At 50.4% G+C, this 24,015-nt stretch overlaps 1 protein-coding gene across 4 annotated transcripts in view; it reads right to left on the bottom strand.

Moving 5' to 3' along the window:
• Positions 1-2,340: 2,340 nt before the first annotated feature.
• The window catches only part of BICDL1 (BICD family like cargo adaptor 1), a 94,752-nt gene continuing 73,077 nt past the window's right edge, over positions 2,341-24,015 (bottom strand). The window contains exons 5-10 of one of the 4 annotated variants that reach the window (XM_060118762.1): positions 20,971-21,150; positions 20,167-20,385; positions 18,907-19,050; positions 13,072-13,202; positions 6,931-7,051; positions 2,341-3,838 (exon numbers count right to left, since the gene is read on the bottom strand). In XM_060118762.1, the coding sequence (XP_059974745.1) occupies positions 3,677-3,838; positions 6,931-7,051; positions 13,072-13,202; positions 18,907-19,050; positions 20,167-20,385; positions 20,971-21,150 (957 nt within the window). In that variant the 3' untranslated portion in view covers positions 2,341-3,676. Of the gene's footprint in view, positions 3,839-6,297; positions 6,343-6,930; positions 7,052-13,071; positions 13,203-18,906; positions 19,051-20,166; positions 20,386-20,970; positions 21,151-24,015 lie in introns of those variants that run through there. The other 3 variants (XM_060118758.1, XM_060118759.1, XM_060118761.1) reach the window with 3 other exon arrangements.

The raw sequence follows: 24,015 nt of genomic DNA, 5'->3' as shown, positions 1-24,015 counted from the left end.
CCCCTGTCCAGGGCCTCTGCTGGCCCAGCTCCCTCCCCTCCCCATCCCGTCCTGTAACCATTCTGGCAGCTGGGGAAACCTGGCCTTGCAGTGGGCCTGGGGTTCCCATCAGAGGCCTGGCCCTTCGTTTCCATGGAAGGAGTCACTCCTGCCCTTTGGCCAACGGATTTCTTGTCCTGCCTTCCAGATGCCTCTGAGCTACAAACCCAGGGGAGCCGTGGCTTCTAATTTATATACCAACCTGTTTTGGTTCCAACAGAAAGGTAGGGGTGTGTTTGTGCAGGGATGGGCTTGCCAGGGGACTAAGGAGCATCATTTTAACAAAGAAAAATGAAGCCAAATCAAATGAATTCAGTTCCTCATACTCTTTTTCTCTTACTGAGGTTTGGTTGGCACAGCAGCGAAAGTTGTGGCCGCCCCACTTTGGGTCCAGTGTTTTTAGAAAAAGTGAATGGCTTCCTGTCGTCGTGGAGCCAGGCTCTTGGCCGAGCGGCTCTGCCTTCCCGGTGGTTTGTTGGTGGGAAAGGAGGGGCCTCCCACCCCGGTCTCTGTCGGCCCAGGGCCTCCTGCTGAGTCCTGGGTCTCCGATGCAGCCCCAGGCACCTTTGAGTGTGAGGAGTGGGTGCCAGGGGCCGCTGGGCTGTGGGGACGATGTCTCTGAGCTGCACGCAGGCAGCCTTGGATCACTGACAGGACTGTTTTAGTACAAAGGTAGCATGAGGATTTCTTAGTGAATGGGAAGGAATGGCCGCTGGGGCTGGGAGCCGGCTCTGACCCACTGTGGTGCCCTGGAGGAGAAACCAGGGTCGTCTGCACTTGATGACTGTCACCCCCACCCCCACCCCCTTGAGACGCTTCATTCACCTTTCCCCTAAAAGGATCACGTAACCTGGGAATAATTTATTTCAACACCATGATGTGTTTTACTAGATTTCCTTTCCTAGGTGATTTCCAGGCCAAGCCCTGATTGGACAATCACATCACAGATCTCACTGCACATTTTCAATCAATAAAAACTGGGGGTTTCTTCTGACCTGTCTCTCCACTTCCCCAAACTGCCAAAAAGCCCATAGTTCTGTGTGACAGGCCTTCACTTTGGAGCCACAGGATTAGGTGGGAGCGCTGGACCTGGGAAGGCGGTGCTGTGGGGTGACAGCAGGTAGCCCTGTCTGGTTGGGGTGCTGGGAGCCACAGCGTGGTCTCCATCCTCCGGACCATCCTGGCGACCACAGGTCCCATGGAGGGTGTGGAGAGCTCAGGCCTCCTGGGTGGGCCACAGCCTGGCTCTGAGGTGACACTGGTGTAGCAGTGCTTGCAAATTCAAGCGGCAAGAGGAGGGGGTCCTGGAAGTTTCCAGCCCAGGCTAGAAGCCACCGTGGCTTCTGGCAACTGGACATCCAGACCCAGGTGGTGGGGTGATTTGGTGATGACAGCGTGCCTGTCCCGCTGAGTGTCACATACATGAATGGGGGGTGGGGGAGGGGGAATTCAGGGCTGGACCGGCGTCCTGGTGGACCTGATGTGAAATTCCTGTTGAACAACAAAACTTTTAAATGGTTTGCTAGGATTATTTCTGTATTGAAAGTTTCTAATTATGCTTTTTAAAAAAATACTAAAAATAAAGGTTCAAGCTGCCAGATTTTCTTCCAGGGTCTGTTTCCTCTCCTCCAGCTGTGCTCTGGGTGGGCCTGGCTGCTTCCCACCCATTGTGTCCAGCTCTTGTTTGTTCTGGTCTGAGTCCTGCACAGGTGCCCATCAAGGCTCAGGGATGCTTTCAGAAGCCAAGTTTGTTTTCTCCACGAAAGGTGGGTCCGGGTTGAGCTTCCCCTCTGGCTGGGAGCACATGTGGTAAGATGCCAGGGGAAATGCCATGTTTATTCTCCGTGTGCCCAGAAGGATGCAGCGGAAGCTTTGCCTACAGTGATTTCTTTCTGCCTCAGAGTTTCTGCCAAGCTGTTGGATCTGCTCACGGCTTGGTAAGCGGTGCTGGCAGGGCCTGCCTGTAGCTGGGCAGCTGTGGCGCTGGCAGGGAGCCCAGGGCCAGGGTGGGTGTAGACACGGTGCCTTGGGTCACTGCTCGCAAAACAGCCGTCACTGATGGGCTGCCTCCACTCTCCAGTGGAGGTGCCTTTTCCTGGCTGAATCCACTGATTTTGCACCAACGCATGAGGTGACCTCCCAGGTGCATGGGTGACTCACTATCACTGCCTTTTCACAGCCAGCCAGCCAGCCAGCAGTTCGAAAACGTAAAGCTGCATTCTGCCCAAACACCCCCCTTTAGGTACCCAGTGACTGAGGCGGGAAGCTCTGTAGAAATTCATTTTATTCTTGAGACTATTTTCAAAAGAAGCAGTGGTGCGCTGTTTTTCTAAAAATATGCCTTTATAGATTCATATATAATATGTATATTATAAAATCCATACATGTATTTACATGATTGCTACATACAAAATTACAGCACTGTGGTATGTACATATCTATAGGTACATTCTTTCCACTCATCCCTGCTGTGCTTTTCCCGTGTAAGGGAGGGAGACGAGCCTTTGTAAAGCGGCTTGCGGGCTGGCTCAGTCCGGGCGCCTCTGAGTTGGGGCCTCAGCAGAGAAGGTGAAGTGGTCGCTGAGGAAGGATCAGGAGTCAGGTCGCCGGGTTGGTCCTTCTGTGGGCCTGGTGGGCAGCATCTGGAGGCATCCACCCCGTGGTGCCAACACGGCCCTTGAGGTGGAGTGGCTGACCACAGACCCCTCCGGAGCCATTCTGTGGCCTGGACTTGCTTGGCCGAGCCAAGAACTTGTATAGGTAAGAGGTGCCAGGGGCCTGTGGGAGGAGCAGACCCCTCTCAGCCCTGGCGCCAGGAAGGGGAGAGGGCTGAGGGCTAAGCCTGCAGAGGGCCCCGTTGAGGAAGGCCTGCACTGGAGGGGGTGAGGGAGGGCGGGCAGCAGTGGCGGGGGCTGGGGCAGGCCCTTCTTCCTCTTAGGCTCGGGGTGGCCTCAGCCAAGCCCCGGCAGGGCCCGCTGTGGCCGAGTGCGAGAGTAGCCCCAGCCGTCAGGCCCCGCAGGCTGGGGCTTCTGGCCCATAGGTGCTCCAGCAGAGGTGCATGCACGCAGGTGAGGGGCCGCTTCCTCCCTGGGCCAGGGGTTGCTGGAGGGTGAGGTTCAGGCTGGGGCCTGGTGCCCTGCACGACTAGGCCCCGTGGCTCAGACCAGCTGGGGGCAGCCAGGGCCTCCTGAGGCATGCAGAAAGGGCCTCCATTTCTTCTGTTCCCCGTATTCCAAAGCAGAAGGGCAACGGTGCTTGGGGCTGGGCACGGGAGTCACTGAGGGGTAGGCGGGGTGAGCTGTGATCCATCAGGTCTGAGCAGCAGAGCCCAACCAAGGGGCCACTCTGGAGGCAGCCTGAGCCCTGCTCAACAGCAGCAGATCCCAGGGAAGCCCAGGCTGGGTGTGGCCAGGCAGTGGGGACAAGGCTCCTGCCTGTCCCTCTGTTGAGAGCAGCCTTCAGAGGCCGAGTGGGCCCTCCTGGACGACTTGGCCCCTGTGCGGGTGGGCAGTGTGGCCGCTGAGCCTGGCCCGGGGGTGGGGTCTGGCGTGTACACATGGTGCGCTGGGCCCCAGCCCACGTCCCCTTTTCAGTCGTCTCCAGTGCACCCATCCTTGCTGGCCTGACTCCTCCCAGTTTAAATTTTCCTGAAGAATGAGAAGAGCCGTTTGCCTTCAGCGGTGCTGGCCTCATTGCCACGCCCCGAGCCGTGGGCCCTGGAGAGGGCAGCAGCAGGCCGCCTCTGTTCCTTCAGGTGCGTGTCCATCAGCTGTCGGTCAATGACCCTGTGCATGTCATCCTGCAGAGGGCAGAGCGGAGCGGGCTGAGCAGCTCTGACCCAGCGCTGGGGGTGGGCGGGGAGGTGGCAAATGTAGGAAGCACGAGAGATGAGGATGAGGGATGAGATGAGTGAGCGGCTGCAGCCACGGTTGCCCCGACGCGACCAAGCAAGCAGCAAGTGTGGACGCAGTGTGGGGACACAACAGTAGCCACGCGGCACCTCCGGCCTCCTCAGGGCTTGGGCTGGCTTCTCACTAGTATTACTCCCTCGGCTGACCCCACAGACCAGGTGTGTCTCTATGGGCCCAGAGGATGGCCGCTGCTGATACTTGCCTGTCTGCCTCTCCACCCAGCCTGCCAGCCCACACCAGTGCTCAGCCTTGCCTGTGACCGGCCCTCTCTGTCCTGCTTCCTGTGTCCCTTTGGGTCTGGGTGGGCACCTCTCACTTGGTACCCACCCCCAACCAAACCCTGGGGCGGCCTCAGCTTGCCAGCTCTCCAGCCTAACGTCCTGGCCTCAGGGGGCTTTTTCCTCCCCTTCATCCCCTTCAAACTACTACCAGCCTGAACTGCTGATGCCCATGCACCCCTGGCAGGCCCACGTGTGAGGTCACAGGCTCCCTGGTGCCGTCCTCGCTGACCACCAACCACGCGCTTGGCCCCCACTGGCAGAGGCCAGGGGGCATCACCATCTTCGCGGCTTGTCTTGCTCCAACTTATGCCCACTACCTTGGCTTCCTCAATGGGGTAGCAGCACCTTTCCCCTCCGGTGTGTTAAAGTTGCACAGAAAACGCCCCCTTCTCCCTGACTTCACCTTACAGAACATCAGCTTTTATGCCATGGAGTGGCTAACAGACTGAGCAGCTCCACTCTCCATTCTACTTGCTAGATTCTGAGTCTGTGCAAGATTCCATTTGATAAAGGCATTCCGCCACTAACACACTATGAAAACTATTGGTTTAGAATCAAAAGCAGCCCTGTCTAGTAACATCAGCTGGAAACACAAGCATCTGCCTGATTCCTTCACTCTAAACCCGATGGGCTCTGGGATGTCCTGGTGAAAAGACCGAGCCTTGGGCCGAATGCTGGAGTGAATCAGCTGCTCGTGTCTGTTCGTGCACAGGACTGTGAGGCCTGCTTTCGGGCTGGGTGTTTCCTGAGGTCGGGGCAGATGACCTCAGCAGCCCAGAGCAGCTGCTCACTTGGTGAGCACAGGAAGTGGGCTGGCTGGGCCCCTCTCCCAGCTTGACCAGCTTGTCCACCACTCCTACACACTCACCTAAGCTCTCACCAGTCACTCAAATGTCTTTGCAAGTTTCAGTGTGAAACAAAGGTACTTTCCTGACCAGGTCACCAGGTGGCGGCGGGTGTGGACCCCTTGCTCACGTCCTGCTCTCCTGCCTTCCTCCCCTCCCTTCTTCATATTTAACTTCCTACCTACACCTCTCCTCCTCCTCCTCACAAAAATGAGATATAGTCCCTACTTTGAAGGTCCCCGTGTCAAATCCTCAGCACAGTGCCCTGTACTTGGGAAGTGTTCCATAAAAATCTTTGCTGTTAGGTGTTTTCTGGTACATTGCAAACTGCATTTTTTTCCTTTTTTTTTTGCGGTACGCGGGCCTCTCACTGCTGTGGCCTCTCCCGTTGCGGAGCACAGGCTCCGGACGCGCAGGCTCAGCGGCCATGGCCCACAGGCCCAGCCGCTCCGCGGCACGAGGGATCCTCCCAGACCAGAGCACGAACCCGCGTCCCCTGCATCGGCAGGCGGACTCTCAACCACTGCACCACCAGGGAAGCCCCCTGCATTTTTTTATACTTTAAGATTTATATCAAGATAATTCCGTGAAATATATCAGTTCAAAACTTCATACATACACACACATGAGCTGCTCATAATTCCATGCCGGCCGTTACTTCTATAAAACAACCCATAATTATGAAGAGGTGGAACCAAGAAATCAGGGTCAGACGGGTCAGCCTGTCAGTATTGGGCCACCTGCTGCCGCGCTCACCGGATGTGACAGTGGAAGGAGGAGGGAGGCCGGGGCTCGATCGATGGCATGGCACGCTGTACGGAGATGACGCTGGCACCGACACACAACACGGTGGACCACAAGGGAGGCGGCAGGGGCAGGACTGCGATGGTGGCAGGGAAGAGGGTGGGGGGATGAGGGCTCAATCTCACCTCAAAGGCAGGAGGGGTGTACAACTAAAGCTGTTGATACGGGAACTGAGAAAGGCCACTAGATCAGAAACCAAAGGAGCCAGATAGTAAAAAGCCCTGAGGAAGCAAACTGTAGCCAAGAGAAAAGAGAGAAGAACAGGGTGGGTGAGCCAGGAAACAGCAGCTGGCTTTGGGGCAGGAGGCAGGGAGCCAGGGAGCAGCTCTCTAGGGGGGAAGCCGGTGCACCTGCAGCCTGCCCGGCAGGGCCCTGGAGGAACAGTGACTTCTAACCTGCCCTCCAATGTGGGGCTTGCCTGGGAAAGCCGCAGGGGACTTTTCATCTATCTGGTTAGGATTTCTTGGGGAGAAACAAGAATGGTTACACCACGTTCTGAAATTGTACTACCCTAACCTCATTAACAAAAAGCAAGTATGGCCCTGGCCCAGTGGGCAGCCACGTTGGCTGAGTGGACTCTGACGACTGTGGTCCTAGAGATGGACACACTGACTCATTTTCCCCGGACCTGTGCCAGGATGGTGCTCTTTGGAAAAAAGGAAGCTGGCCTTTGAGAAAGGGAAGAGCATCAGCTGCTGGTAACCCAAGGATGGCTGAACTACAAACATCCAGTTGTGAATTTTCAGTCAGTCATATAGGGCTTCCTCGGCCCTCCACGTTAACGGCCATTTCTTTTTGGCTAATTTAAACAAAGCCATGACGACTAGCTGAAGGAGGCCCCTGTTCCAAGCCTAGAGGCCGGCACAGCCTGGGGTTCCTTGCTCTAGAGAGCATCTTCCTTTAGGCGTTCTTCCCCAGGGACTGGGGAACCATGAGCCCTGAATTTCATCAGGTTAAGACTGGGATTACTGCTCACCCCACACGCATGGGACCCTCCAGTAACAAGCTCTCATTCTTACACTCAGCCTGGGTTCAGAGACTCTCCCTTACCTGCCAAGCCTCAAGCTGCTGTGAGAGGTTCAGTTTCTGCTGAATGGCATCCAGTAGCTGGCTGTTCAGAGACATCATGTCCATCTTGCACTTGGCCAGTTCCAGCTCCACAGCGTTCTTCCTGAAAACAGAAAAGCCAGGGTGAGCGTGGACACGTTGTGCCAGAGGCATCAGGTTCTTTGCCTGGGGCACCTGGAGTCCTCAGGATGAGGAAACAGCCTCTGACCCCAAACTCACAACAAACAGTAACTATGATGTTACTTGTGGAGGGTTGGAAAGTTTTGCATCATGCTTTCATATACATTTTCTCAATTTTCATAACCAACCTGTAGGTGAAGGAATAATCTGTCATCCCATCTCAAACAAGAAGTGATTAAAAAAGAATGACACTTAAATCAGGACTGGAACCCAGAGATCAAAGGCCTCACAGCACTAAGGAACTGCTAATTTTTCCCCCAAAAGGCCAGTCCCCTTGCAAGTTGGACTTAACCTCCTAGTGCTCTCCTTTTCACTAACAATCCCCCCTTTAAGGGTGTGTGCAAAGGCAGCCACACAGTGGTGATCATCACAGCTTAGCTAATTGTTGTAGCCAACAGTTAGGGTAAATTATATGATGGAATACTATCACCAGTAACAACCACGACACTGAATATTTACTGACAGTGGGGCAATACTCCTGATGTATGCTGAGCGGAGAAAAAACCCAAGAAACAAGGTCACATACGATACAAGCATTGTAAAAGAAAAATTGCTTGTGTGTATTTGAAGGTCATACACAAAAATGTCTACTTGGTTATCTCTGGATGAGGATCATTGATGGGTAATTGCTCCCACACTTTTGCATTTTGTATTTTCACATTTTCATATGTTTTACATATCATTTTGTTCACCTTCCCCAACATTCCTAAATCATGGTTGTTCAACACAAAGGACAATTTTTGGGGAGCCGGGGAATGGGAATAAAAAATGCAAGAGACTAGCTGGGCAGCTTCTGCTAGGTGGCACTGGTTGCCCAGCTGCCAAAATGAGCATTATTTAGCCCTTATCTTCATCAACCGTTACTTTTTAAAAAAAATAAATTTATTTATTTATTTGGCTGCGTTGGGTCTTTGTTGCTGTGCGCGGGCCTTCTCTAGTTGCAGCGAGTGGGGGCTACTCCTCGTTGTGGAGCGCAAACTTCGCATTGCGGTGGCTTCTCTTGTTGCAGAGCACAGGCTCTAGGTGAACGGTCTCAGTAGTTGTGGTTTGTGGGCTCTAGAGCGCAGGCTCAGTAGTTGTGGCGCGTGGGCTTAGTTGCTCCGCGATGTGGGATCTTCCCAGACCAGGGCTCGAACCTGTGGCCCCTGCATTGGCAGGTGGATTCTTAACCACTGTACCACCAGGGAAGCCCATCAACCGTTAACTTTCACATTCAAAAGGGCAAAACCAACAAAACTTCAAGTCGCACAGGGCCAGCGACTAATGTGCATGGCCTTGACAGGACCCACCGCAGAAGCTGCCCAGCTCACATCAAAGCTAAGCACGGCCGGAAGGCAGAGCAGTTGGGGTAACCCGCTCGGGCCACCGCGCGACCAGCACTTCCTCTCTGGCCTCAAGTCCACCGAGCAATCGGTCACTTCCCCCGACACTCCAAGGTCCCAGAACGGCTCCCCGCCCACCCTTCCTAGAGAAGCCGCTCCAGACCTCTCACACCAGGACCGCCCACCCGCACTGCAGCTGCGGGGACAGGAGCCGAGCCTGTCCAATCAGCTCCCGCATCTCAAATGAGCCTGTCCAATCAGCTCCGGCATCTCAAATGCCGCACGCTGCTCCCGTCACGTCCGCTGCCACTGGCTGGCCGCAAACCGCGGAAATCCTTGCAAGGCGCGGGTTGTCATGGACGCCCGGCTGGCCAACCCCGCGGTCCTGGAACGTCAACGCAAACCCCTAGCGCCCCGCGGCAGGGCAGCCTCTTGAGCTTACAGGCGTCTCCCGGCAGGTGTCGCCACGAACAGCCTGTAGACCCCAGAATGTGCTGAGTAATGCTGCTGGCGGAGGGGCAGAGGTCCAGCAGCAGCTGCGGCCCGCCAGGCACCGAGGGGTCCCCTTCCTTCCTGAGAGCCCCCCCGAGCTGGGCCCACCTTGCGGACCTAGGTATCACAGCCTTGGACTGCACCCTCCGGAACGTTTGCTCACTAGGGAATCTTGGTGCTTCTCGTTCATGGGAAACCCCAGACAAGGAAAGCAATGCTGCAGAAGTCCCAGGTCAATAATGTTTTTTAAAAAAACATTTTTATTTCAGAGGCATTTCCTACTTTTATTTTTTTATGTGTCTTTTTTTTTCTTTTAAATACTTTATTTATTTTGGCTGCACCGGATCCCAGTTGCGTCATGCAGGCTCTTAGTTGCAGCATGCATGCAGGATCTAGTTCCCACGACCAGGGATCCAACCCGGGCCCCCTGCACTGGGAGCACGGAGTCTTACCCACTGGCCCACCAGGGAAGTCCCTAAATCAGTTTTAAAAAGGAATATTTCAAAGGGCTAGAAGAATTCCTTATTTAAATGAAACCACTAGCAACTGACTCCTTTTTGTTTTTGTAAGGCAGACTGCTAGCCCTGGATTTTTTTCACTGAGGACCTTTCACCTGCAAGGAGGTAAAATTGTTACTTAACTTAGCTGAAACTCATCTATTGTATAGGATAAGGAACACCTTAAGGTTGTTGCTGTCCAGTGAAGAGAGGGAAGTTATTTTTCTTGGGGGGTTCTCACCCCTGTCTGCACATTAGAATAACGGGGTGGGCGTAAGGGGAAGCTTTTAAGAAGTTGCCCCAAACTCAGAGATTCAGATTGAATTGTTCTGGAGAGGGCTCTGGCAGGGGGAGACTTCCCCAGAGGATGCTAAAGTGCAGCCAGGATCGGAGATGATGTACATGAAAGGATCTTGTAAAATTCTTAATGGTCCTATACAAATGTGTGATTCCCCCACATTGAATGATTCCTTAGGTCTCTTGTCTGAATTTCTGTATACCCAGAATTTCATTTCTAAGGGACAGAAAAAGAACTATCCTGGAGTGATCCAACACCCTCCCTAAGGCCAGCCCTGTTTTACAGGGTCCAGGAAGGACAGGGGCTTCACTCCAGAATTCTCCCTACTCAGGGAGGAGAGTGTGCAGATCTGCTCAGTCAGACCCCAGGAGGTTAACTGGGCCTCCTTTGGCAGCAGGAAAGGACATGCATTTCAAGGTAGATTTGGTGATTTCCTCTGTCACCCAGGTGTCAGACCTAGGTGCACTTATTTTAACGGAGGGGACTGGACAACTGTTTTTTCTGCTCTCCTGCATCCTGGAACTTTCTCTGGCTGTATCTCCCACCGCCCATGCTGATGACAGAGTATGGTCAGAGCTTGATGGTCAGCTCTCCTCCGCTTGTCTAGCTGAGAGGTGACCAACTAGACTCTACTTCTAACTTATTTTGCTTCTTATTCCCATTGGGCTTCTACAATTAGTACCCTAATTTTACCATTTTATTCCCTACTTGTTTGGCACAATCTCACCCTTTGTTATTCATAAAAGTACGGTCTCACTCCAAAATATCACACTGCTATTCAAGTACTCAGTAACTAAATCCACCAGGAATGGCAAAGATAACACAGGTTTGTGAGCCTCACTAAGGATAATTCCAAAATGAACTGGAAATTGAAAGACAACCTGATATGAGATTCTGACCAGATAGACAAGGGGACCCAAAGGTAAAACTATGAAATGGAGATGATGGAAACGATTAAAGAGAACAGAAGGGAGGGGAGGGGACAATTGTATATGGAAGTGAAAAGTGGGAAGGTGTGAATTTTAAAGTCAGAAATTAAAATGTGTCATATTACCTTTTAAAAAGGCAAATAATATCTATTTACAAATTGTTTTAAATAACCTCATTTTAGCTTCCTGACAAGCACCCTTGAGGTAAGGGGAAAGGATGTGGAACAGGAGTCAGAGACCTGAGGTGGAGGCCAGTGATCAGCACTGGCTGTGATCCCGGGGGAACTTCCTCATCTGTAAAAGTGGGATTAAAAAGTATTACTTCTTGCTGTGGCTGGGATGATGAAAGGATGAAATGTTTTGTAAGTAGTAAAGTGATGCACAAATGTTGTTATTAATGTGTTGTAAAGCCCCCAAAGCAGGTGCATTTTTAGTACCTTCTACCTCCTCACACTCAGCGTATACGGCAGATTGGGTGTGTGACAAATAATTTTCAGGGGAGTGGGGAATATGTAAAGTTTTTTGCCTATGTACCGCCACATGTTTTGAATGTAAAAGAATGCATTTATGCATTTCTTCTCTGCCAGAGAAAGCCCAAAACATTATTTAAAAATGACCTAGGGACTTCCCTGGTGGTGCAGTGGTTAAGAATCCACCTGCCAATGCAGGGGACATGGGTTCGAGCCCTGGTCTGGGAAGATCCCATATGCCGTGGAGCAACTAAGCCTGTGCGCTACAACTACTGAGTCTGCACTCTAGATCTCGAGAGCCACAACTACTGAGCCCGCGTGCCACAACTACGGAAGCCCACGCGCCTAGAGCCTGTGCTCTGCAACAAGAGAAGCCACTGCAATGAGAAGCCTGTGCACTGCAACAAAGAGCAGCCCCTGCTCGCCGCAACTAGAGAAAGCCCACGTGCAGCAACGAAGACCCACCACAGCCAAAAATAAATAATTAAAAACAAAAAGAAACAGTGAAATTACAATGTTAAAAAAAATGACCCAGTTTACTACAAATATAAAGGACAGAGAAAAATGTTAAATGACACTCTGGGGATGCAATCGAACTTAGAATGCAGAAAAACTATGAGATAAAAGATTCAGTTTCTTCAATAAATGCAAATTGGAAAAAAAAAAGATGGAAGGGGAAGTGTTACAGACTTTTGGGACATAACAAGTAAACAGAGTATGTGGACTTTGGAGTCTGATACTTATCCATTATAAAAAGACATTTAGGGCCTCCCTGGTGGCGCAAGTGGTTAAGAGTCCGCCTGCCGATGCAGGGGATACGGGTTCGTGCCCCGGTCTGGGAGAATCCCATATGCCGCGGAGCGGCTGGGCCCGTGAGCCATGGCCGCTGGGCCTGCGCATCCGGAGCCTGTGCTCCGCAACGGGAGAGGCCACAACAGTGAGAGGCCCACATACCGCAAAAAGAAAAAAAAAAAAAAAAAAAAAAAAAGACATTTATGGGACTTCCCTGGTGGTCCAGTGGCTAAGACTCCACATTCCCAATGCAGGGGGCCTGGATTCGATCCCTAGTCAGGGAACTAGATCCCACATGCTGCAACTAAAGATCCCACATGCCTCAACTAAAGATCCCACATGCCGCAACTGAAGATCCCGCACATGGCAACGAAGATCCCTAGTGCCACAACTAAGACCTGGCACAGCCAAATAAATAAATATTTTAAAAAAAGACATTTATGGGACAACTGGGGAAATTTGACCACTGGATACTAGATGATATTAAGAAATTGTTTTAAGCTTTTTTACATGTGATAATTCTGGTGTGTGTTTTACAAAAAGAATCTTTTTCTGATAGAGATTTATGTGAAAGTGTTTATGTTTAAGTGTTTATGGATGAGATGACATGATGTCTTGTGATCTGCCTTAACGTGGTCCAGAGGGGAGGTGGAAGAAGTGGGTGGCTATAGATGAAACAACACTGGCCATATGGTGGTTAGTGTTGAAACTCAGAGGTACATAGGTCGGTATTCATCTTATGTTTTTCACTTCTGTGTATGCTTGAAGATGTCTATAATGATAAATAAAACAAACAAAAAACTAACCTAAAAATTAAAAAGTTAAGGTATATAATGATATTGGAAAGCTCTCTAAGATATAAGTGGAAACAAAAAAACAAGACATGTGGAGCAACATCTCACTGATGTTTTTAAAGAAATCTGCAAAAACTATATTGTACACCTGTATATGCATAGGTAAAAAAGCTGCAAAAAATGCATACCTGACTTTTAACAGTAGTGTCTGAAGAAGAATGGGATTGGGAGTGAGGGCGGGTAGTGGGGAAACTCTCACTTTCCGTTTTGTATTCTTCTGTATGATTTAACGTTTAAAACTGAGCACATACCCATGTGACTTTCAGTTAAACAAGTGGTGCCCACTCACTTTGCGATGGCCTCATCCCGGTCCCTGATGGCCTTCTGAAGCTGCTCCTTTGGTTCCTTGTCCTCAGATGTCATTCTGAGTCGGTCTCTCTCCTCCTTCAGCGCAGTCATCTCCACACTCAGCAGTGTCACCTAATGAGAGACGAAGGGGATAAACGTGATGATACCACTGCTGCCAGCCTGGGGTGTTTCCCTTCAAGAGGGAGGAAAGAACAAGGCCCAGGCAGGCTCAGGGCCTACGTGCAGGGCAGGCTGGTGACTTCCTGCTGTCCCCTGCTCCAGGAGAGAGGAGGCCTCATGCTAGGCTGGAGCTCAGTGGCCAGGGAAGAGCTCAGCCCTGGGGCCAGATCCCGGTAGTACAGAGCACAGCACCTCCTTCATTTCAAGGCACTCTCAGGGACCTAATGAGTGAAGGCCACACACGCATCAGGGCACTGAAACACATTTTGGGGGGTAGGGACTCCAGTTTTGTTTCTAGCCATCTTCCACTCAACATGGAACACTGCCCTGTGTTTCACAGGGCCCTGGCTGGTCCCAAAGCCTGGAACCTGGCTCCCATTTCTGTGACAGCACTTGACGCAGCCTGGCTCTTCCACCTTCTTCCTTCAGCTCCCCAGGTCAAAGCTACATGGAATTTAGACAGAAAAATGATGTCATCACCTTTCACTTCAAGCCTGTTACCTTTTCTGTCGTCCATGCCTCAGTGAATGGCACCAGAGCCCATTCACTGGCAGTCAACCTTCGGTGGTGAGGTGCCCCTCCTAGGGGCTCCCTCAGTGACCACAGCTTAACCCATCCACTGTACAGAGTAACCCCTTGAATACCTTGAGCTCTGCCATGTGAGAAGTGTGTCCTATCTATCTGTGTGTCTCAGAGCCTAAGTGCATACAATGCTTAATCCCAAATGCTTGTGCAGTAGACAGTTGTCATTTTGGGGCTAGTCAGCATCCAAAATCCCTTCCTATCTGGGGCATTCCTGGCTGCATGGACCTTGGTAGGAGGCAGAGAATGCCCTCCCACTAAGGGAGCCAAAAGAAGAGACATCCTTTCCTAGGTACCTGGGCCCCCCACCTGGGGCTGCAGCTCTTGAGGGTACAGCAAAGCCATCGGCCAGTGGGAAATTAGTACATGGACAACAAATGGATTTGTTGCCCCACTCCCCATGGCTTCCTGTTTTGGAGCTCAGTTCTCCAGCCTTCCTGTTGATTCTGTAAGATTTCAGATTTAATTCCAATATATTCTCTTTCTGCTTAAGTTAAGCAAAGCAAGTTTCAGTTGTCTGCGACCAGAAACCCTGCCTGGTAGAGCTTTCAATAAATATCTGTTGAATGAATGGAAGGCGGGGAGCCCTTCTTCTCAGTTGATAGGATCAGACTAGAGTCAGGATGCCTGACCCTGCCCTCTTATTAAATATTACACATACTTTTACATCTTTCCAAGGGAAGATCCATACATACAGGTCTGTCCCTCCCACGAGGGGACAGACATCACCTTCTGTACACTCCTCTGCTCTTCAAGGCCCAGGTCTAATCATCTTTAGACAATGAAGCTGAGCAAAGGCCCCAGGACTAAGGCTGAAGAGCAAGTTTCCCTGGAGGTACTTTGGACCCCCCAAGCTGAGGCAACACAGTTGCCAGCTCCTGGGGTAGCAGCCACTGAGGAGCAAATCAGAGGACACCCAATAGCGAAGAGGTATACAGGACAATCTGTTGTCGCTATGGGCAATGGATGTTGTACTCTCAGGTGCGTGGTAGGGAATGTCAGGACCTGGTGCTCCGTGCTTTCATGGTAGGGACAGCTCCAGTGAGCAGGGTGAGAAGCCTTAGGGAAGAATGGGCTGGGCAACTGCACAGGCCAGGGCATGCAGGTGCAATGAGCCTTGAGGCAGATGAGGCAACAGGTGAGAAGCCCAGCCTCACCCTATTCTTAGCAGGTTCCACAGCCTGGTAGGCCAGACCTCAAGACCCAGAAAGCACCTGGAAGAAACAGCCAGCCCTCCTCAGACCAAATGAGCCCTGACGTGGCCTCAGGCCAGCTGTGGGCCAGCCAGGTGTTCTGCCAGCTGAGTGAGTGACAGATAGAACTACATGCTAGGCAGGAAATGCAAACATTTAATATGCTCCAGACAAAACTCCACAAGAACTTTTTGCTTTGGCCTGGAAAACCTGATCAAGGTAGAGACTGCCAGCTTAGGAGTGACAAAGGACTTATCCTCTCTGAGCTGCACATAAGTTCCATAAAAAGCAGGAAGAAAAAGAACTATTCCGGGCTTCCCTGGTGGCGCAGTGGTTGAGAGTCCGCCTGCCGATGCAGGGGACGCAGGTTCGTGCCCCGGTCCGGGAAGATCCCACATGCCACGGAGCGGCTAGGCCCGTGAGGCATGGCCGCTGAGCCTGCGCGTCCGGAGCCTGTGCTCCGCAACAGAAGAGGCCACAACAGTGAGAGGCCCGCGTACCGCAAAAAAAAGAAAAAAAAAAAGAACTATTCCCCACCATCAAGTTGTTGTGAGGATCAAACAAAATAAATAACATCAAGGGCCCCACTCAGGGTGTAAGTGCCCCCCCCCATAGACCTTCCAGCTGACAGCTGTCATGAGGACCCACTGGGCTTTTTTATCTGCTGACTTACGTTACAGCCACCCCTAAATCCACTTTTCCCCATTAAGGTGGGTGTCCTCGAGATTGAATAGCATCAAAGGAAACATCCTGAAGTCATATATCCAGGGCTGACAATCATTTGCATGCCTGCTCTAAGAAAGGTGCTGCACTAGACGCTTTAGGAGAAGACAAAAGTACATCAGACCTTGAGCTTGTTCTTGCGGGGGGTCTAAGGCTGGACTGGGAGGGTGAGATGGGAGTGAGGGTAACCATGACAAAGCAGGGCCAGGGGGCTCCCTGAGGAAGGGAAGCAAGAGAGTTCTGAGGAGGAAGTGAGACCTGATCAGGAACCTGAAGGGTGAGTAGGGCTGTATGTGCAGGTGATGGGGGAGAGTCTTCCAGGTAGAGGGAGCGGGAGAAGAGACCCAGATGTGGGAACACAGGGCAGCCTGTGCCACGCCCGTCTGTAGCCTACATTCAATTCTGCTAAAGCTAAGGAGGTGAGATGGAAACAACAGGAATGGAGGGTGGATGGCTGGATGCAGCCAGACCGTGGTGCCAAGAGGGCTGGAGGCTTCCCATTACTCGATGATGGGAAGTCAATCTAGAACGTGCAAGCGGTGTCCCATGTTCAAGTTGTGCTTCAGAAAGATGGATCCATATCATATGGAGGGTGACTGGGCTGGGGTAAGGCAATCAGCTGGGAAGTGAGCACCAAAGGCAGGGTGTGAAAGAATGAAGGTCTGAAATGGGACAGTGGCTAGGAGGATGGAGGAGAGAGAACCTGCTGAGATTTTAGAGGAGTCGTCACCGAGATCTCATTAGTAAGGGCCTCAACTGCTCCCAGCACACACTCCCCAGAGTTTCCATGTCCCTGCAGTAACTGGCATGTGCTTCAGTCAAGCATAAAGGAGCCAAATGACCGGGTTGGGGACTGTGTTTCTTACTGTGCCTCCCATGACCTGGCTTACTGGCCTGGGAATTGGCAAGGAGCCAAGAATAACTACTTTTCATATTGCTCTGCAGGTCCTCCCTGGCTCCCGGCAGCAGCTCCAGACCCCACGCGCAGTGCTCACTGGAGAGCTGCAGGGATGGGGGAGAAAAGGCTGAGTGGGTGGGCAGGGAGCTCTCCACGGCCATCACGAGGGCAGGAGGCAAGTCTTCAGGTCTGGCTATGGGTTTCTGCCTCAAACAAGTAATTATCAATTAAATTAAACCTCGGCTCTCTTTTATTTTAAAATTTGGGTAGGCCTCTGAGGGGGTGGGGTATTGCAGGCACTTCACCTTCCAGGCCCCATACCTTTTACCTCTGGCCTAGTTTCCAGGAGAGAAAAGAAAGCAGTGGGAGTGCAGGCTGGATCATGGGCGAGGTCAGACCACAGTCTAGGATCCGTTTTTGCTGGAACCTCGGTCACACGCCACTTGTCTGGGCCCTGCTCCCCAAAGGGTACAAAATTGGCCTACTCCCCTCATGATAGAGAGAGGCCCTGGAGGGCAGGGGCCTTGTCACATCCACCCAGCGCCTCTCGGGGTCTAGGGCAGCACAGGCTTGCGCTGAGCTAACTGCACTAGGCACCTCTGCCCGCCATGACGTCTGCCATTTCCACTGTCCTGGCAACTCAACTCGCATCCCATCCACTGCCCTGGGAGGTCAATGTTACTCCCAAGGGACGGCTTGGCTGGGAGGTCTGCAGCTTTGACTAAAGAACAGATGACCCCTGGCAGAGGCCCAATTCTATATCCTATTTGGGACCAAGCGTAACCATCTGCTTGATGAGGTTTTTTTGAAAGGGAATCCACAGGAATTGACCTAAACCAGTTATCAGTTGAACTTTTATGGAAAATTCCCTGGTAGAGATGGCCTCCTAAATAGTTCCATAGCAGACTCTCAGCAACCTCCACCTTGCTAATGTTTCTGAACCAAATAATGCCCTCTTGGGTTTCTAGTTTTCTAATTCAGAGAAGCAACAAAGCGACTTTTATTAATCCAAAGAACTTTTATATCTGCTTTCTCTTGCATTTTATTCTCCGAGTTTGGAAGGTCTGACACTCCCCCACCCCGCCCCAGCCAAACGAACGACCACCTGAGGATCTTAGGTTTTAGGCACAAGAATGTCTTTGGCTGCCCAACCCTACTTCCCAGGGGTTGGCCAGGAACAAAATACAGCTTTCAGGAGCATCTTCCTGTCCTTATCTGGTCACTCACAAGAAGAAGAGAGAAATAATGGCTGGGGGTGCAATATCTTCCAAGAGAATAATACTAGAAAGTCTAATGGGTACAACCCCAAAAAGGCAGGAGTTTATTTCTGTAAGTTCCTTTAAATTTAAGAAATACTGACTGAAGTGAAAGCCAGGCTTAAATTCCATCTCTCAGCAACCTCTTCCTGTAGCAGGAAGGGATGACTAGCTTTGGACAAGGAAAGAAGGGGGCAAGGTTTCAAATGGTACCTGTCTGGTGTCCCCCACAAGTGGGGCAGAACCTCCACACGTGACCCCAGTCAAAGGGAAGGGCGCTTATTTATCTCCTAGGATAGATTTTAGAAGCTCCTTTTTGGGTGGGGCTGCTCCTAAGTCCTTTAAAACTTTTCAGATCAGAATATAGATGTCCTTCTCCAGTGTTCTTAAGAGATGAGATCATGATCAAACAGGAGAGGAACACTGAGAGCAGCGGTAAGTGCCTCTAAAGCTGAAAAACAGGCTGGCAGAGGTGACGGCACTTACAAAGGGAGAACAGGCCTGCAAAGATCAATCGTTCCTCGGTTTGCAAACTTCCCTGCTCAGAAGCTGCTGGAAAACCATCCATAAGCGTCCTGGGAGCTATGGCACTTTAAACTGCCAGAATCCACCCAATTATTTGGGCTCTGTAGAGGGCAGTGTGTCGCTGGAGGAAATGGAGGGTCAAGCTATTCTTATCCCTGACAATTTCACTTTGGCCTAAACCAGAGGACTGTCTTCTTCGTGGCCACGCAGCATGTGGGATCTTAGTTCCCTGACCAGGGATCGAACCCGGGCCCCCTGCAATGGAAGTGCGGAGTCTTAACCACTGGACCACCAGGGAAGTCCCAGGCTTCTTTTCTTGAAGACACCCAGTTCACCTCAACTTTAGGTCGCCGCCCCTGAGGATCTGTCAGAGGAGAACTGCTTCTCAAAGAGACGTGGGTGAGGGAAACTCACAAGGGTCCTGAGGGAGCTGGGGACACGTGCATATCCTGTGCTGGGCTGAGGATGGGGGTGCTCACCTGACTGTGGAGCCGCTGCAGCTCTTCTAGGCTTTGCCTCAGTTTACCCCTCTCTCCCTCCATGAGTTCCCTTAGGGCTCTCGAATCCTCACTGGTCTGCCTTATTTGTTCTTCTAAGGAGTCATCATCAATTCTCCGGGAGCTCTGACAGCAGAAGAGAGCGAGCCGGCCAACCAGAGAGGTGGTGAGAGTGGAGGGGAGTGGAGAGATGGTTAGTGGGAGAGATGCAAAAGGGAGAGAGAAAGAGGAAAGGGGAGCAATGGGGAGGGGAGCAGAGAGATGGTTCGGTTTGGGGAAACACAAGATAGTGGGGGGATGAGGAGGAGAGGGGGAGAGAGGGAAAAAAGAGAGGCAGAAGAGGGAAGAAATCGAGGGTTAGAGGAGAGAGATTCTCTTGCTCCATTTCAACGTGCGAACAACAAGTAGACATGTATTTTGTTTCAGGTTTCGGGGAAGGGAAATTGCGTGGAGCCAACAGGACACCTCACTCTGACAGCTCCCCTTCCCACACTGACTCGGCCTCCACACGACAGTACGTCCCACAAATCAACACAGCATGTTCAGGTAAGGACAACCACCCTTTCACCTCACTTCACCTCATATGGGTAGAGAGATGCAACCATTCTGTAGGAGGAGGAAACCTGAAGAAAAACAACAACCCGAGAGCTGGGGTGGTGAATGGAGAGTAAGTCTGGCAGAAATCTGACATGAAGCTGGAAGAAATGCCCGCGTGCCTGGGAAGCCTTTGGGAATGTTCCTCTCCTCCACAAGAGGAGCCACGTCTGGAATTCTAAAAGGCCCTTGTTGTTGATCGTCCCAACTTTCTGTGCTCACTTCTAGCCTTCGAGCAGAGAAGCTTCAGATCTTTTAAGTTTGCCTGTTCACAGCTAACTCCACCTCCAGGACCAGGGGGCTACAGAAAAGTAACTTGCAGTTTTTACCGGGATGCAAATTTCTACAGTCAAAGCCTCCCAGGAAAGCCCTCGCACTCGAGGTCCCCAAGGCCTGCACGTAACCACATGGAGGGAGGCCTCCTCTGCATCCTGTGCCTGCAGGAAGGGACTCTGGAGTCTTCCATCCCCGGCATCGGGCCCTCTGCCTGCTCCCCAGTGTTCAGTGCTCTCAGACGAGGGCTCAGAAGAAATTCTTGCAGACATTATAAGGTTCCAGTTCTAGGGTTAACCTCACCCTCTGCATTTGGTTTCAACCTCCCACCGGCCAGGTTCTGTGGAGCAAGGAGCTCTCAGCTTGGCCTCTTACCGTGGGCTCCATGCCATCCACAATGCTCTGTATCAGTCTCTTGAGCTCGCTGAGAGCAGTGCGCAAGCTGCCTGCTGGTACGTCCTTGGCAGACGACGTTTCTGAAGACTCGTCCATTGAGGAGTCCGTGGAGACGGCCGAGTCAGCGCTGTCATTTCCTCGAAGGTGTGAGCAGAGATAGCGAACCTGGCAGTAGGCTTCCCAGAGCTGCAGTCTCAGCTGCCCCACAAAGAATTATTCCTGATTATGGATTCTAGAGAAGACTGCCACCAGCCATCTTCTTCTAGTGTATGAATCCAAGATACTAGTTATAGGGAAAGTTTTTTTTTTTTTTTTAATCACCTGTCCCAAGAAATACTGATACTTATTCTGGGCCCAGTACACCTATACAGAGTCCCAATTCTTATCTTCCCTGTCCTCAAGCCCCTCCCATTTGCACATAAAGCACATCTTTATATAGTCAGTTACTTTGGTGGAAATCAGCGCATGATTGGGGGAATGAGTGGTTATGAGTAGTATGAAAAGAAGCTAATTGGATGGATCACGAATGTTCTAAAACCCTGTCAATACAAGAGGTATGAGGCTGATATTAGTCAACAAGCATTTCCTAAGAGGCACTGCTTCGTGACAGCTCCAGCCAGCAGGCCTAGGGGCTTGCACAAGTGCAGACCACGGGCCCCTGCCAGGCTGAAGCTAAACAGCAGGCACGGGGTGACAGGGATGGCCGACGGGCTCTCAAAGGCCAGGGTCTGCCCCAGGATCCCTGGGCAACCTCACGTGCCACAGCGGTGGCGATGCCAGCACCTGCTCTCTCTCCTGCTCCAGCTCCTCGGCCTCCATGCTCTGCTCTATTTCAGACAGGAGGGACGTGCTGGTGGCTGCAGAGCTCTGCAGACTCCTCTCCTCAGTGAGCTCCTCCACCTTCACCTGCAGCTGTCGGTAGGAGAGCCGTACCTCCTGGAGCTCCAGCTGGCTCTGATGCAGCTTTCAGAGAGACAGCAAACGGTGGTGAGGCGGGCTGAACCCAAACAGAAAAACTGACCCTGAACCCAATCATGCTTTTAGATCCTGCTACCAGTTTACAGAAAAATACAGAGGAGGGAAGAACTGGCTAGACTACATTAAGGGGATGCAGTCAACAAAATCCAGATTTGGGAAGTTCTACAGGACAAATAGCTCAGTTTCTTCAACAAATAAATTTCAAGAAAAAAAAAAGATAAAGGGGGAACCTATAGATTAAAAGAGACTTAAGAACGTATCAGCCAACTGCCACATGTAGGCATATTTTAATTCGTATCTTGATTCAAATGAAAAATGTGAAAAACAATGACATTTATAAGACAATTGAAAATTTGAACACTGACTAGATATTTGATGATATTAAAGGAAATATTGCTGAAGTTTCTAGGTGTACTAGTCCTGTGGTTATATTGTTTTACGTTCTTATTTAGAGGTATTCTTTATTTACAGATGAAATTATAACAATTCTGGGATTTACTTCAAAATAACATGAGAGGGGAGCAAATGGATGTAATGAAGATAGGGCAGGACTGGCCAGGAATGGACGGTTTGTAGAGCTGGACAATGGGTTACATGGGATGTCACTGTCTTATTCTGTTTTTGAGTTCATCTGAAATTCTCCAGAATAAAATGTTGAACACGCAAACATACAGGCATACAAAGTAAGGCACCATTAGACTCTCACCAGAATGGCTAAAATAAATAATAGTAACAGAATAATAATATCAAGTTCTGGTGAGGATGTAAAATAACTGGGACTCTCATTTCTGGTGGAAATGGAAGATGAACCACCACTGTGGAAAACTGTTTGGCAGTTTCTAATGAGTGAAATACAGATCTGTTCTACTATTCTATGATCCAGCTGTTCTATCCTATGATCCAGCTGTTCCACTCTTAGGTACAGACCCAGTAATAAATGACTGAAAATGTAGATGAAAGACAAACAGGATGTTCATAGCAGCATTATTCATAAAAGCCACAGATGGGAAACAATCTAAACACCAATAAAGATAGAATGGATATATTCACATGCTGGAATACTACACAGCAGTGAAAAAAAGAATATACTGCTACTCTATGCCACAACATGGATGAATTTCTTAGACATGATGTTCAGCAAAAACCAGACACAAAACAATATATAATGTATGATTCTATTTATAAAAAGTTCCAAAATTTCATTGAGATAAAAGAGATGAAAGTCAGAATAGAAGTTTGCTTTTGAGGAAGTGGCAGCGTATTGACTGGGAGGGGGCAGGAGGAAGACTTGTGGGTGCTGATAATGGGCTATGTCTTGACATGGGTGGTGTTCACACAGGTATATATAAAACTTCAATGGGCTACCCACTTATGATCTGTATGCTTTACTATATGCATGTTGTACTTTAATGAAAAAATTAAGAGGAAAAGGGTTGTTTGGAAAGGAGCTAGGGGTGGGATCTGGAATAACATCTGGGCAGTAATACCAAGAGTTCCCAAACCCATGGGAAAAGCAGTCTCTCCCTACTTTGTGTCATACCTCATGGTTTACAGATAAGGCCCTAGGCCTGGGAGGGGCCTTACATAGCACTAGAAGCTCAGAGGAGGACAGCGACACCAGTGGTAAAGAGGGGACAGCAATGCAGGCATCATGACCTACGGGCCAGGGCTCCTTCCCTCTCTTTCGTTGCCACTACTTCACCCTTCTCTACGTTCTCTGTGGCTCCTTCCCTGTGGAGTCCAAACAGGGCACTGCTACCTGGTGAGGGTGTTACTGCTGAATGTAAGGGGAAACTCTACTGTGGCTGCTAAATGCCACACTCTTACTAACATACTCCATCACTACACTTACTTTTAGCACAACAGACCCTAATTGCAGAATCAGTCTGTTTGCTAACTGCTATGCACATGTCCATATACTACACGTGCACAGGAGCAATGTTTCCTACTCTTGTATTTGTGGACTGCCCACCCTCCTTTTAATATATATTTTTGGGGGTGAGGATGGGAGAAGAACTTCTGGGGATTTAAATTTAATTATTTTATCCTTTTATAAAATAGCATTTCTGGGTCATTCCTGTTCATTAAAAAGAGTGAACACTGTATTGTCTTTTCCAGACTGTCATCCAGGTGGGCTGATGGCTCCTGCAGAGATGCAGAGACTAAGGGGCAGTGGGCAACTCAGAGCTCTGTGGTTCTCATGAATGGGGCAAGCTGCCTTGCAGAGCCCGCAGCCAATCATTCTGGTGCCCTGGGAGCCTCCCTTCTGCTGGTCCAGTATCAGAGAACATTTGCTAATGGCACCAGTGGTCTAGATGTGCCTTAACTAGGAAGAGTTTGGAGGCTGGCTGCTCGGAGAATGAAAAAGGAATTGGCAAGCCCGCTCTGCATGGTTCCAGTGGATCAGCAGTACCTACTGGTCCAGTGGGAACTCCTCCAGCCTTGGTTTTGAGGAAACTCAGAAAGAAGAAATTAGGTTTTGTTTTTTTTAAAGATATGCCTAGGAAGCATTTGGCACAATTACAAACGGCATTTACTAAATTGACAAAATGCTTTGCAATTATTTTCTAGACAACTCCACATACATCTCAGCAGGAGAAGTTCAGCACAGACAAGTACAAGTTCTTAGTCACTGGACAACATTAGTTCAATTACTCATGCACACTCAAAGGTGCTTAATTAATTATAACAGCAAAAGAACAAAGACCAGGACAGGTCTGCCCTCTCTGGTCATTAATTGATCCACAGACAAACTCAGAAAAACCAAACCAAAGCAAGGAAGAGTCTATTAAATATAAGAATGCTCTAACATAAGAAATATCACCCTTTATAAAACAAAGATGAAACCAA

This window comes from Mesoplodon densirostris, chromosome 15 (genome assembly GCF_025265405.1).
Source record: "Mesoplodon densirostris isolate mMesDen1 chromosome 15, mMesDen1 primary haplotype, whole genome shotgun sequence".
Lineage (NCBI taxonomy): Eukaryota > Metazoa > Chordata > Mammalia > Artiodactyla > Ziphiidae > Mesoplodon > Mesoplodon densirostris.
This window is presented reverse-complemented; position numbering and strand designations above follow the sequence as displayed.